Source organism: Erythrolamprus reginae, chromosome 3 (assembly GCF_031021105.1).
Source record: "Erythrolamprus reginae isolate rEryReg1 chromosome 3, rEryReg1.hap1, whole genome shotgun sequence".
Classification (NCBI taxonomy): Eukaryota; Metazoa; Chordata; class Lepidosauria; order Squamata; family Dipsadidae; genus Erythrolamprus; species Erythrolamprus reginae.
In genome coordinates this window covers 201,578,884-201,592,330 of record NC_091952.1, presented here as the reverse complement: position 1 = coordinate 201,592,330, position 13,447 = coordinate 201,578,884, and the positions used below count along the sequence as shown (strand labels likewise).

At 38.5% G+C, this 13,447-nt stretch overlaps 1 protein-coding gene across 9 annotated transcripts in view; it reads right to left on the bottom strand.

Moving 5' to 3' along the window:
- GREB1L (GREB1 like retinoic acid receptor coactivator) overlaps positions 1-13,447 on the bottom strand; it is a 211,239-nt gene that overhangs the window by 15,395 nt on the left and 182,397 nt on the right. For all 9 annotated transcript variants that reach the window (XM_070747610.1, XM_070747613.1, XM_070747615.1 and 6 more), the window contains 7 exons: positions 12,037-12,590; positions 10,967-11,069; positions 10,428-10,583; positions 10,158-10,297; positions 8,331-8,492; positions 4,816-5,020; positions 1,683-1,848 (listed from right to left, as the gene is read on the bottom strand). In XM_070747610.1, the coding sequence (XP_070603711.1) occupies positions 1,683-1,848; positions 4,816-5,020; positions 8,331-8,492; positions 10,158-10,297; positions 10,428-10,583; positions 10,967-11,069; positions 12,037-12,590 (1,486 nt within the window). The remainder of the gene's footprint in view (positions 1-1,682; positions 1,849-4,815; positions 5,021-8,330; positions 8,493-10,157; positions 10,298-10,427; positions 10,584-10,966; positions 11,070-12,036; positions 12,591-13,447) is intronic.

The window sequence follows — 13,447 nt, the reverse complement described above, 5'->3', positions numbered from 1 at the left end:
GCTACCGCTGCTGCTGTTGTGCGCTCCTCGCTTTTTTCCTCTTTCCTCCTTCCTGGTCTCAGACGAGCTTCCCTCTCTCCTGCCCGGCTCCCTTCCAGCCTCACGTGGCCGCCTCCCAAGGCCAGGAAAGAGGAAAAAAGCGAGGAGCAGCAGCAGGGGGAAAAAGGAGAGCCAAGCCATGCCAAAGCAGTCTGGGCTGTGGTCTTTTTCCCCTTGTGAAGCTCTCTGCCCGCAGCTGAGATGAAAAGGCATCGTGCAGCAATAATAACCTTGTGACTCTCCCTCGACTCTCCGATATTTTTAAATCCACCCTTCCCATCCTCCTCCTCCTTCTCAGAAAGCAGCAGGGAGACCAGCGCCAGCAGGAGTTGTGGGGGGTCCTTTTCTTCCCCCATCTTTTCTCAACAGCTGATTGGCACCTGTTTGCCTAGCTACCTAGCCTGAGGCAGGGGACGACCCAGGAAGGAGAGCATGGGAAATGTGAAGCAAATTGTCACCCCAGCGAGTGACACTGGTGAGGTTGTAAGTGGAGGACTTAACAGTTCACTTGAATGATGATGTCGTTCAAGCCACTCCCACCTGGCCACATGGCTGGAAAGCCACTCCTAGCCAGTCACATGAGCATTAAGCCACACCCAAAAAATAAGCCACACCCACAGTGGCAGTAAAAGTTTTGGCTCTCCATTACTGCCTGTACCAATTGGAACCCAATACTGGTTAGTGCAATACTGCAGACTACTTCTGCCAGCAGTTTGGCAGATTGAATCTAATCAGGCTCAAGGTTGACTCAGCCATCCATCTCCTTCCAAGATTGTTGGGGGCAAAAGACTGATTCTGTAAACCACTTAGAGAGGGCTGTAAAGCACCGTGAAGTGGTATATAAATCTAGGTGCTATTGCTATAGCTTAGGAGACTTCCACATAGCACCATTTTCACTTCCCAATATCTATCAATTTTTTTCCAGCAGATTATGCAATTATCTTGACTCCTGAAGATTTTAGCATGTAGAAAATAGACAAGCTAATCCATGTTTTATATCTGATCAATGCAAAAAGTTATCATGTCCTCAATGCATCATTCCAACCTTTCCCATTTTGGAAGAACAAAAGTCTCTTATACCCACTACTTGCTGGAAAAGGAAAACAAAATAAATTACTTGCAATTACTTCCAATTCATATTTTCAATTCTATTAGATCAAATTCATTCACAGACAAACACAACTGCATTGTAATATTGAATAATGGCTTTAAAATCAGATAGATAAACTGCTGAATACACTTGAGATTATCCTTAACATATTGCCCTTTATTTTTTTAAAAAACTGTCAAACAGTAGATACAGCTACGGTATCGATCAGTTTCAAGCATTTTAGTTTCTTTAGTGCAATATTTATATGATGGAGGTTTCCTAATAAAGCAAAGATTCCTGTTTACTAATCCTATCCTGTGTCATAAACCAGTGTTTCCCAACCTTGGCCACATATCCAAATATCTTCAAGCGGCCAAGGTTGGGAAACACTGTCATAAACTATCCCATTTTAGATGCTGAAAAGAATATCTTTTTCATGTTATGAAATATCATCACAGCAGACTTGCCCTTTCTTGCCTTGAGCCAGTGGATACCACATTAGGACTGACACTGCTCCTAGTCATTAGTGCCACATCAGCTTTGAAAAACTTACCTAGATTGTTCTTGGACAACATGACTGTTCCATAAGACACAAGAATCATCCATTACAACAATAAATGGCCAAACACACTGACGTTTAACTCCCAGTTCCTCCAAACGATTTCTTTCCAGTTCCAGGTTATGGTAAGAAAGCTCTTTAATGAGGAATCTTGCAGCACCTGAAAATAGGTAACAGGGAGACTGATTTTTCTAATTTTTTTGAGTGGCAAAAAACAGGCATGCACGAAGAGGAACAGATTCTAAATTAAAGGTAGATCAGTGTTGGCTGCCGATCAGTTTCCTGTCACAATTCAAAGTGTTGGTTATGACCTTTAAAGCCCTGCTTGGCATTGGACCAAAGTACCTCCGGAACCGCCTGCTACCACACGAATCCCAGCGACCGATAAGGTCCCACAGAGTTGGCCTTCTCCAGGTCCCGTCAACCAAACTATGTCGTTTGATGGGCTCCAAGGGAAGAGCCTTCTCTGTGGCAGCCCCGGCCCTCTGGAAACAACTCCCCCCCCGGAGATTAGAACTGCCCCCACACTTCTTGTCTTTCATAAATTACCGCCAGGCATTGGGAGTTGAGACACCTTTCCCCCAGGCTTTTTTTATATATTTATGTTTGGGTATGTATATGTTCTTTGCTTTTTAAAATATAATAGGGTTTTATGTGCTTTTTAATATTAGATTTGTTTTCACTGGAATATTGTTTTTATTATTGTTGTGAGCCGCCCCGAGTCTTTGGTGAGGGGCGGCATACAAATCTAATAAATTGAATTGAATTGAATTGAATTCTCAATCTCAGCAAGTTTAAGATAGAAAGTAGGGTTTTTTCTTAGTTTGAGATTTTAGTTTGTTTCTCTATTTTTTCCAGGTTTTTTTTTAATCTAAACAATACAGCCAAAAGACAAACTGAGGTAGATGCAAGCATTTTGTACTGATTCAGCAGTACCTACATTACAATAACATGGTTAAAATTAGCCTCAAATATAAGATCTTGCAAGATCATTAATTAAGGATATAATGTATGCAGGAAAGCAATCAATGGCAAACCACCTTGTGTGTGCAGAAATGGCTTTATGTCAATCTGTACCTCCTGTGGGGCTAATTTGAACTGTGTTATTGTAATGTAGGTACTGATGAGTCAATACAAAATGCTTGCATCTACCATCTGCATCTATCTCCCTTCGTCTTTTGATTGTGTTGTTTAAATTATTAAAAGGGATTGTTTTAAGGTTTTTTTTTAAGTTTAAAGATAGTTTTGTTAATTGTGCATCTATAATGTTTTTAGAAAAATAAATTGCTTTTTAAAAAGTAATAAAACGTACCTGGATTTAATAACAGAAATAGGCAAGCTTATTCTTAAAGATGCTACACAGTATGGAAATCATTGCTATTTAAAAGTTTACTGTTAATTAGACTGAAATATTTTTGTCCTTAGGGATTTTTCTTTTCTTTCAGTCCTGCAAACAAAAGGGAAATACCAAAATTCTAGACCAGGGGTGGGCTCCAATTATCGTTTCCTGCCGGTGCAAATCGCGACATCCCATTGCGCGATTTTACTTCCTCGCATGCTCAGAAGGAGGTTGCAGCCAGAAGCACAGCTGAGGAGCTGCTCAGCTGTGCTTCGGATGAAAAAATAAAGGTAGATAACATAGAACATAAGAACATAAGAAGAGCCATGCTCAGGCCAAAGCCCATCGAGTCCAGCATTCTGTGTCACACAGTGGCCCACCAAGTGTCCTTGGGGCTCTTGAGCAGAAAAAGAAGGCAAGACCCTCCCTTTCCCTTGACCCCCAACAAATGATACTCAAGGGAATCCTGCCTGACTCAAACAACATAGAGGCGGCACATGGACATCCGTTTCAATAACCACCGATACACTTGGCATCCATGAATCTGTCTAATCTTGCCTTGAAGCTATCCAGGCTGACAGCTGTCACGACCTCTTCTGGAAGTGAATTCCATAAACAAACGACCCTCTGGGTGAAGAAATATTTCCCTTGATTTGTCCTTGCTTTCTTACCTATGAGCTTTAGGGAGTGACCCCCTCGTCCTAGTATTGTGTGATAGAGAAAATAATTTTTCTCTATCCACCTTTTCTATCCCATGCATGATTTTATACACTTTGATCAAGTCACTCCTTAAATGCCGTCTTTCAAGGCTGAAGAGACCAAGGCGTTGCAACTTGGTTTAATAAGGGAGGTGCTCCCTAGATAGTAATGTGGGGGGGGGGCAGGCTGGAGGGCTTTTCTTCGAAGCAGGGGATGAGGAGAAATCACCCAAATCCGAAAAAATTGCCAAAAAGTGCGCAAAAAAGATGGTGGCACGCATGGAAGCCATCACACTAAAATGACCTCATCCAAAGACAAGAAATTCAGTTCGCCTTCTAACGTTCCACCAAAAAATAAACAACAACAATAGAATAAGATTAAATATCGATCACAAACAACTGAAATGTAAATATAGACCTTTCACAACATAACCCTTTAATTGTAGTTTGCATCACATAAACTTCTACATCCCCACACAAACACCAAAACCTACTACTATAGTTTTGCATCTGATTTACTACCCTTTATCATATACACCTACCACATAATTAAACTATAAAGTCGTATATCTCCAAAATGTCTGCCAGGTAGCAGACATCTTTTCCCCTCTTCCCCTCTTTACCTTTTTTCTCTTCCTAACCTTTCCCTCTTCCTAACCTACCTTTTCCCTCTTCCCTTCCCTTTACTGCTTCTATTACTTTATTTATTTACTTTATACTATATGTATTACAGCAGTGTTTCCCAACCTTGGCAAGTTGAAGATATCTGGACTTCGCATTCGCTGGCTGGGGAATTCTGGGAGCTGAAGTCCAAATATCTTCAACTTGCCAAGGTTGGGAAATACTGTATTACAACACTTAAAGATATATAATTGTTGTTTTGACTTTTTGATATGTATGTTTCAAACTATGTACAATATAAGACCTTTCTTTATTGTATACCCCATTCCCTTTGCCCCCTTCCCTTCCCCTTTTTTGTTTTCTAATTTTTAATACTCAATAAACTATTTTTTTAAAAAAAATTACATCAGCCCACCGCTACCGGTAGGAACCCACCCTGTTTTCTTGAGTCTTATCTTGTCTTACTCACCAACTCCTGCATTGTTGAACATGCCAGGTAGAACCAGCATGATATGGTTGGGCCAATATTTGCGGTAAAGTGGCATTTCATATTCCTTGACCACAAGAAGATGGAGGTGGTTGATGCCTTCCATAGCATGATAAAAATTCAAGAGACCATGTTCATGACGTCCACTCGAAGGTGTAAAAATAGGACTCTTTACGGTATTCAAATTCTGCAAGATGACAAGACAAGGGAAATACAACACGTTTCATATATGTGCTCATTTTCCATGATTGTAATGTTGCTTACTTTCAGGACTATGGGATATATGGAAAAATCATGTTGGGAGATTTCTGCCCACCAAACATTCTTCAATTTTCATTGCCTTCTCTCTTTTCCCCATAAATATTGTGAAGAATAATTTTAAATTGTTATACAGTAGTACCCCTAGATACGAGCATAATTCATTCCATAAGGGAGCTTGTATCTCGAGGCAACTCGTATTCTGGAACAAATAACTTTTCCCCCCTCCGAGATAACCAAAAGCAAGGATTCTAACCAAAAGCAAGGATTCTTGCGCCACCTAGTGGACGCTCGGCTTGTATCCCGAATTTCAGCTCGGGAGTAGAACAGAAATATCTCTCCCCACCTAGCTCGTATCTGGAAATACTCGCATGTAGAGCAGCTCGTATCTAGAGGTACTACTGTATAGTTGTATGACATAATTCATGTATGTTGGCATTATTCCTAAAAGAAAGCCTGGATAGGCTGAGATCAGTTTATAAAACTGAGAGATGGAAAGGAAAAGCTGATAGTTGAGTATCTAAAATACCTACTAATTTATCAGTAGCTTGAATCTAGAAAACCCTCACAGTGCACCCTAAATGTAATCTCACCAAATGGTAAAATCTCATCAGTAATGGCTGTGATCCTCTATCTAGATTAAAAGTGGATGGGCAATTTTTTCAGAAAGCAGAATTTTTAACAATGAACTCTAATACTGTCATCCCTTCAAGTTAGGTCAGGAAACAAATGTCACTATGAATACCAGAACTCTACTTCCCTGATAGAGATTATAAATCAGAAAATGGAAAGTTTGATAGCATTTCTCTTTCTTAGTCTCTTATACTAAATAGCGATGAAGCTTCTTGAGTTTTATCACTCTTCTGTTTTTCTGGGATAAATTTATGTTTTCCGAATGACTGCTGCATGTCTTTTCCAAGGCCCCCTTTGTACTTCTCTACTAGTTGGGGAAGGGAGCTTTATAGTTCCTGCTTTTCTCCCAGCAACTATTCTCAATGCTTGCTTGTTTCCCATTGAAAGCAGTGAAATAAATTCACAATCCTGCGCAGCAGTTTTTAGTCCCTATACATCTTTGGTTTTTAATTTACACATGGAAACGGACGTACACATGGGCCTCAATTCTGAGCAACAAGATGCTGCTTATATATGGCTGGAAAATAGATGACCCATTAGTTAATTTTAGGTAATGAAATAGAGATCTAGTTCAAACTCTGGAACTGAGTATCAGCCTTTTAGATATATTATTTTATAGATTTAGAACTTAAGACAGAATAACTTTATTGTCACTTTAAATGTACTATACACTAATTGGCATAAATTAAAATGAAATTTTGTTGCATACAGCTCTCAAAGGGACGCCACCTCCAATATACACAATGTAAGCATGATGAAATAAATACAATAAATATTTTTTAAAAGAAGTAAATAAAAAATTATATATATACCCATATTGCTACATATACTGCTCAAAAAAATAAAGGGAACACTCAAATAACACATCCTAGATCAGAATGAATGAAATATTCTCATTGCATACTTTGTTCTGTACAAAGTTGAATGTGCTGACAACATGTAAAATTGATTGTCAACCAGTGTTGCTTCCTAAGTGGACAGTTTGATTTCACAGAAGTTTGATTTACTTGGAGTTATATTGGGTTGTTTAAGTGTTCCCTTTATTTTTTTGAGCAGTATATTATATGACACAAAGAAAGAAGACAGCCTAGTTTGGCTGTATACATTTACCTGGTGATAAAAATGAATGTTGCAAGTCTACCAGATGGATGGCAAAGGGAACAAAGCTGTTACAGAATCTGGTAGTCCTGCTAGAGATACTTTAGAAAATCATCCCAGAGGGGTGCAACAGAAACAGACAGTAATCTGACACAGGAAATACAGGTGCTGATTTGCACACTTACTAAGGATGACATGACCTAAGTGCTAAAGCCCACTGCAACAATATCACCAAAAAGGCTTCTAGAGTTGTTAACTTGATCCTACGTAGCTTCTGCTCCGGCAATCTCACACTACTCACAAGAGCCTACAAAACTTTTGCCAGACCCATCCTAGAATACAGCTCATCTGTCTGGAACCCATACCACATCTCAGACATCAACACCCTTGAAAAAGTCCAAAAATATTTCACCAGAAGAGCTCTTCATTCCTCCACTAGAAACAGAATACCCTACGAAAATAGACTAACAATCCTGGGTCTAGAAAGCTTAGAACTACTACGCCTAAAACACGATTTAAGTATTGCCCACAAGATCATATGCTGCAATGTCCTACCTGTCAATGACTACTTCAGCTTCAACCGCAACAACACAAGAACACGCAACAGATTCAAACTTAATATTAACCGCTACAAACTTGACTGTAAAAAAATATGACTTTAACAATCGAGTTGTCAAAGTGTGGAACTCATTACCACACTCAATAGTGTCAACCCCTAACCCCCAACATTTCTTCCTTAGACTATCCACAATTGACCTCTCCAGGTTCCTAAGAGGTCAGTAAGGGGCGTACATGTGCACTGGTGTGCCTTTCGTCCCTTGTCCAATTGTCTTTCCTTTATCTCATATATCACATATATTTTTTCTTCCTTAGATATATCTTCTCCTCTATTTTATATTTTTCTTTATATATATTACCTCATGTCTATTCTCTTCTATGTATTGTGTATTGGACAAAATAAATAAAAATAATAAATAAATAAAAATAATAAATAAATAAATAAAATGTTCAGGCCAATTCAGATTGTTAGTTATCTGCCCCCCAGATACTTAATACTGCCGACAACTACTACAGCTCTATCCTTGATATTGAGTGGAGTATGACTATGTTGGGTTTTTCTAAAATCCACAATGATCTCCTTCGTTTTATTAACATTCAGAACCAGGTTATTTTTATTGCCCCGTTCCATCAGAGCCTTCACCTCTTCCCTATAAGCATCTTTACTATCATCCCGGATTAGACCCACCACTGCCATGTCATCCGCATAGTTCACATTATGATTCGAAGAAGATTTGGCACAGCACTTGTAGGGCATCAAGGTGAACAGTAGGAGACTCAAGGCACAGACCTGTGGGGAGCCTGTACTCAAGGAGATGGGGTTGGAAACTTTTCTTTGAACTCGCACAAACCTGGGACCTATCTATAAGGAAATCGATCCTTACTTAACTCCATGCTTGCATGTATCTACTCAACGCACCACTTCAGTCAAAACACAGTTCACTACTAACCTTATCAGACACAAGAGGAAGTCGCATGCTTTCCAAATGCCGGCCCTGTTTGCTGAACACAAAATAGCTTTCTTTGGATTTAGGAATGATAAAATGTAGCTGAATCTCTTCTCCTAACATTGAGGATGAGAATGTGAAGGCATGTAGGGTAGAATCAGACATCTGCATACAAGGGAGGAAAAAAAGATATTGCAACACACTAAAGAGACCAACTGGCAATATTAACTAGCTTTAGTTTGTGAGGCTATGTTATCAAATGTTATATACTGTATGTGGGCAGCATATTTGGATTACTCTTACAAAAATACAGTGGTACCTCTACCTACGAACTTAATTCGTTCCGTGACCAGGTTCTTAAGTAGAAAAGTTTGTAAGAAGAAGCAATTTTTCCAATAGGAATCAATGTAAACCAAATAACGCATGCAATTGGGGAAACCACAGGAGATTCCTATAGAGAGGCCCCACGGAGGCTTCTCCCCGCCTTTTCCGGTCCTGTTTCCACCCAGGAGATTCCTAGAGAGGCCCCATTGAGGCTTCTCCCCACTTTTTCTGGCCCTGTTTTCTCCAGGAGATTCCTAGAGAGGCCCCACAGAGGCTTCTCCCTGCCTTTTCTGGCCCTGTTTCCTCCCAGGAGATTCCTAGAGAGGCCCCACAGAGGCTTCTCCCTGCCTTTTCCGGTTACAGTTTCGGAGGCCCGGGTTTGTAAGTGGAAAATGGTTCTTGAGAAGAGGCAAAAAAATCTTGAATATCCGGTTCTTATCTACAAAAGTTTGTAAGTAGAGGCATTTGTAGATAGAGGTACCACTGTACCAACAAAACAGAGTCTATTTTCAATAAATGAGATCATATGGTGCATGCTGTTTGACTCATCTTCATTTTGCATCACAATTTACATAAGGATGTTTTCATATTGCTAGTAAAAAGTTTCCCATAGTTGCATTCTAAGGAATATTGGCTAAAGCTATATAATGCTTTCAGAAGAGATACTGTATTTCATAACACACGGGGATATGAATATAGCATTTATCTGCAGTATAGATAAATGTTTCCAGCATAATATGGGTAAAGTAGATACCTGTACAATCCCAGAAAATGACACAACTATGTTAATAAGTCATCAGTAGTGCTGTGTTCATACTCCTGCCTTTTTTAAAAGAACCCTTTTCATCAAAAGCCAAAGCATCTGCAGGCATATATTTAACATGCAGTAGCTTTTTCCAAAAGAGAAGAGAAACTCCTTATAAATTGTAAAATGCTTTCAATACTTTAACCACTACAGTGTTCCCTCGATTTTCGCAAGGGATGCGTTCCGAGACAACCCGCGAAAGTCGAATTTCCGCGAAGTAGAGATGCGGAAGTAAATACACCATTTTTGGCTATGGACAGTATCACAAGCCATCCCTTAAGACTTTAAACCCCTAAATTACCATTTCCCATTCCTTTAACAACCATTTACTCACCATTATTACTGGTACTCACCATTGAATAAGACACTTAGTGATCCTGATATTTATAAACATAATTATTTATTAACAATAATTATTTTTTTTGTTATTTATTTTCAAAAATTATTAGTTTGGTGATAACATATGACATCAGCGGGTGGGAAAAACCATGGTATAGAAAAAAACCTGTGAAGTATTTTTTTATTAATATTTTTTGAAAAACCGTGGTATAGGCTATTCGCAAAGTTCGAACCCGCGAAAATCGAGGGAACACTGTATTCCATTCTGTTCTCATAAAAGCATCACTCTGAGAATCTATTTTTTCCCTCAATGGGACCCTGGTTTTAAAAAATGATGCCTGCTAGATGGGAGCATTGCATACCGGAGCTGAAGGATTTGTGTCCATATATTGGTGGCACTGTTCACAGTGGTGAAACGTATTGTAAGCTGCGTACTTTGTCAGCATCATAGAAACAGTATTACGCTTTCTGGATTCTTCAATTTTGGTTTCTCTATCAGGTTCTGTGGACAAAGGGGATAAAAGGAAAAAAGGCAACTTAACAAATCCTAAAAAAATATTTGTTAAAATACTCCAATAAAATTTCTAAAAATCTAGATAGGAAGAAGAAACTATAATTTAGTGTCCCCTCACCTTGCTTTATTTTTTGCAGTTGCTGTGTGTAGACTGGGCTCATAAGAACATATTTGGGGTCGTGCACACTGAAATCAAATTTCATTTTCCTGACAACTTCAATGTCAGGCCACTGATCACTGCCAGCCTGGGCAATTTCATTTTCTTCCATGTGATCTAAAACAAATATGAATAACTAGTTAATACTCAAATCATAGTTGTGTGTTATCTAAATTCCTCAACAGATTATAATATTTTCAGTAAATATTACAACGACAATGTTAAGTATATAAAAACTACAAAGTCTTTTAGAGAAATTAGAATAATGTTTCTAAAAATAATATTTTATCATCAGGGAAAGTATCAAGGAAAATGTTGGTCAAGAATAATTTGATATTCCTACTTCTGATTTGTCATTACTCCTTCCATTTTTTTGTGCTAACACAAGGCCAAATTCATATTACAAGAATTGGTTTTCTCTTTTCGGATTATTCTATAAGCTTAACACATATTAAAGAGAACTGTCTTCAGAATTTAGAACAGAGGCCCTTAGTACTCACTGATATTAATATCTTCCTCATCATACACGTCTACCTCCAGCAATCTGATCAGCATTCGAAAGAGAATTCGCAGGAACTGCAAATAAGAGCCAGTTTTCCCAACCTAATAATAATAATAATAATAATAATAATAATAATAATAATAATAATAATAATAATTTTTTAAAAAACAACAGCTTCTTAAAATATAGTATCAGAAAAAGTGTATTCATTTTGTTCTGGGATCTCCTGCTTCAATCATTTCAAAAAAGAATCACTGTTCGTTCAAGCTGTGATAAACAAAATGTATTATCATTAATAATACACCGGACCAGATTATCTCCGGGACCACCTTCTGCTGCACGAATCCCAGCGACCAGTTAGGTCCCACAGAGTGGGCCTTCTCTGGGTCCCGTCAACTAAACAATGTCATTTGGCGGGACCTAGGGGAAGAGCCTTCTCTGTGGCAGCCCCAGACCTCTAGAACCAACTCCCCCCCAGAGATTAGAATTGCCCCCACCCTCCTTGCCTTTCGTAAGCTTCCGTCAGGCATGGGAGAACTGAGATATTCTTTCCCCCCTTTACAATTTTATGCATGGTATGTTTGTATGTATGTTTGGTTTTATAATAAGGGTTTGGGGTTTTTTTTAGTTGTTTTAGTATTGGATTGTTACATGGGGCGGCATACAAATCCAATCAATCGATTGATCGATCGATCGATCGATAGATAGATAGGCAAGCAGGCAGGCAGGCAGACAGACAGACAGACAGACAAATAAATAAATAAACAAATACATAAATAAATACATAAATAAATAAATAAATAAATACATAAATAAATAAATAAATAAATACATAAATAAATAAATACATAAATAAATAAATACATAAATAAATATATAAATAAGAATTACTAAATATTTTATTCTTTCTTATTTAACAGCACCTTCCTTAACCTGCTTAGATGTTTTAGGAATTTCTATTTCCAGAATTCCTAGCCAACATAACTTAAAGATGGGAAATCACAGGCACATCTTCCCAACTTATCTGGAAGAAGCCTGGCTGGAGAAGATCCTATAATGTCTATTTACCTGAGGCGGCCCTGTAAGAAGCAGCCGTCGTGGATGAAAACTCCTGCTGCTAGTGGTTTCACCATGGTTGTTGTAGTCCGCATGGTGTTGCCGTGCAGTAGTCCACTGTCGGTAGTGAAGAGACTGCTCTTCACTGCTCATATCCTTGTGAAGCAAAGGCCTGAGCGAGCTCACCCAAGATACGTCAGCGTGAGGTAACAAAGCAGAGGAAAATGGCGTCTGCCCACTTTTCTGAGAACCAAGGAGGCAATAGGCAGCTTTTGACAAGATCACGATTCGGGGTAAGCATATGTGCAGCGTCTTGCAATGTTTTGCTGGCTGGTTAGGCCATCGGAAGGTCTGGCTGACCGAAGGGGAAGCGGATGACAATTTAGACGTGGTGCTGCTGGCTATCTGGTTGGCCAGAGAGTCACATTCTTGTTTCAAAGATTCTCCAGCAGCAAAGCCTTCATCAACAGAGCTAGTAGCAACATTCTGGAAGTTCATAGACTGCGACTGTTTCTGAGACTTGTCTGTGGCACTAGAGGAGCTCACTCCATTTTCTGCTATAGAACCTGGAAGGTAGATTGAAAGGAAGGAAAAGAAAGGGCTGAAGGCTATTCAGCATCATAATAATGCATAATGCACTGTACTGCAACTTATATACCAAAAATATCCTGCTTACACCTGGGACTTTGGAACAGCACCAAAGATTAATAGAGGACAAGTAAATAGACGTGAACAGAAAATGAATTCTGTAGTACTACATGGACATGCAGAAGTGTAAATAGAACAGTCCATATCATCACATTCCTACAATTTGTAAAAGGTGTAATAGATGTGACATCAGCAAAAATGCAGCAAGAATCAGCAAATGTTTAATCTGGATTTTTGTAATCAAGACTTGGTAGACCCAGCACAAATTTTATACAGTAGAATAAGAACAGAAATCCTGTCGAGGAACAAAAAAGCAGATCTGAATCAGGGTTTGATAAACATTTTGGGGTCATGGTCACATCAAAATTTATTATTTCGTCAATGAGATTTATAACTCTTGGAAGAAGTACAAACAATTTTCCCGTCTCTCCAAAATATTTTATTCTAACTATAACATGTATGAAAAAAGACTTTTCCCTCTCCCCTAAATCTTATCCTCTTCTGCATTTATCAACTTATCCTTTTTATACTCTATATTCTGCTATTATCTCCCACCTTCTTGTTTTCTAACACATTTTTTTTTGTAAACAATGTAATAGATACTTGAGTTTATAAAAGATTTAATATGATGTATATCAATTGAATTTATGTTTATACATAGATTTCCTTTTATTATGTATACGTTCCCCTCACAGTTTTTCCCTCCCCCGCTTTCCTTTTTTAAAAAAAATATAATTTTATTGATTTTTATAAAATGATTACATAAAACAAACAT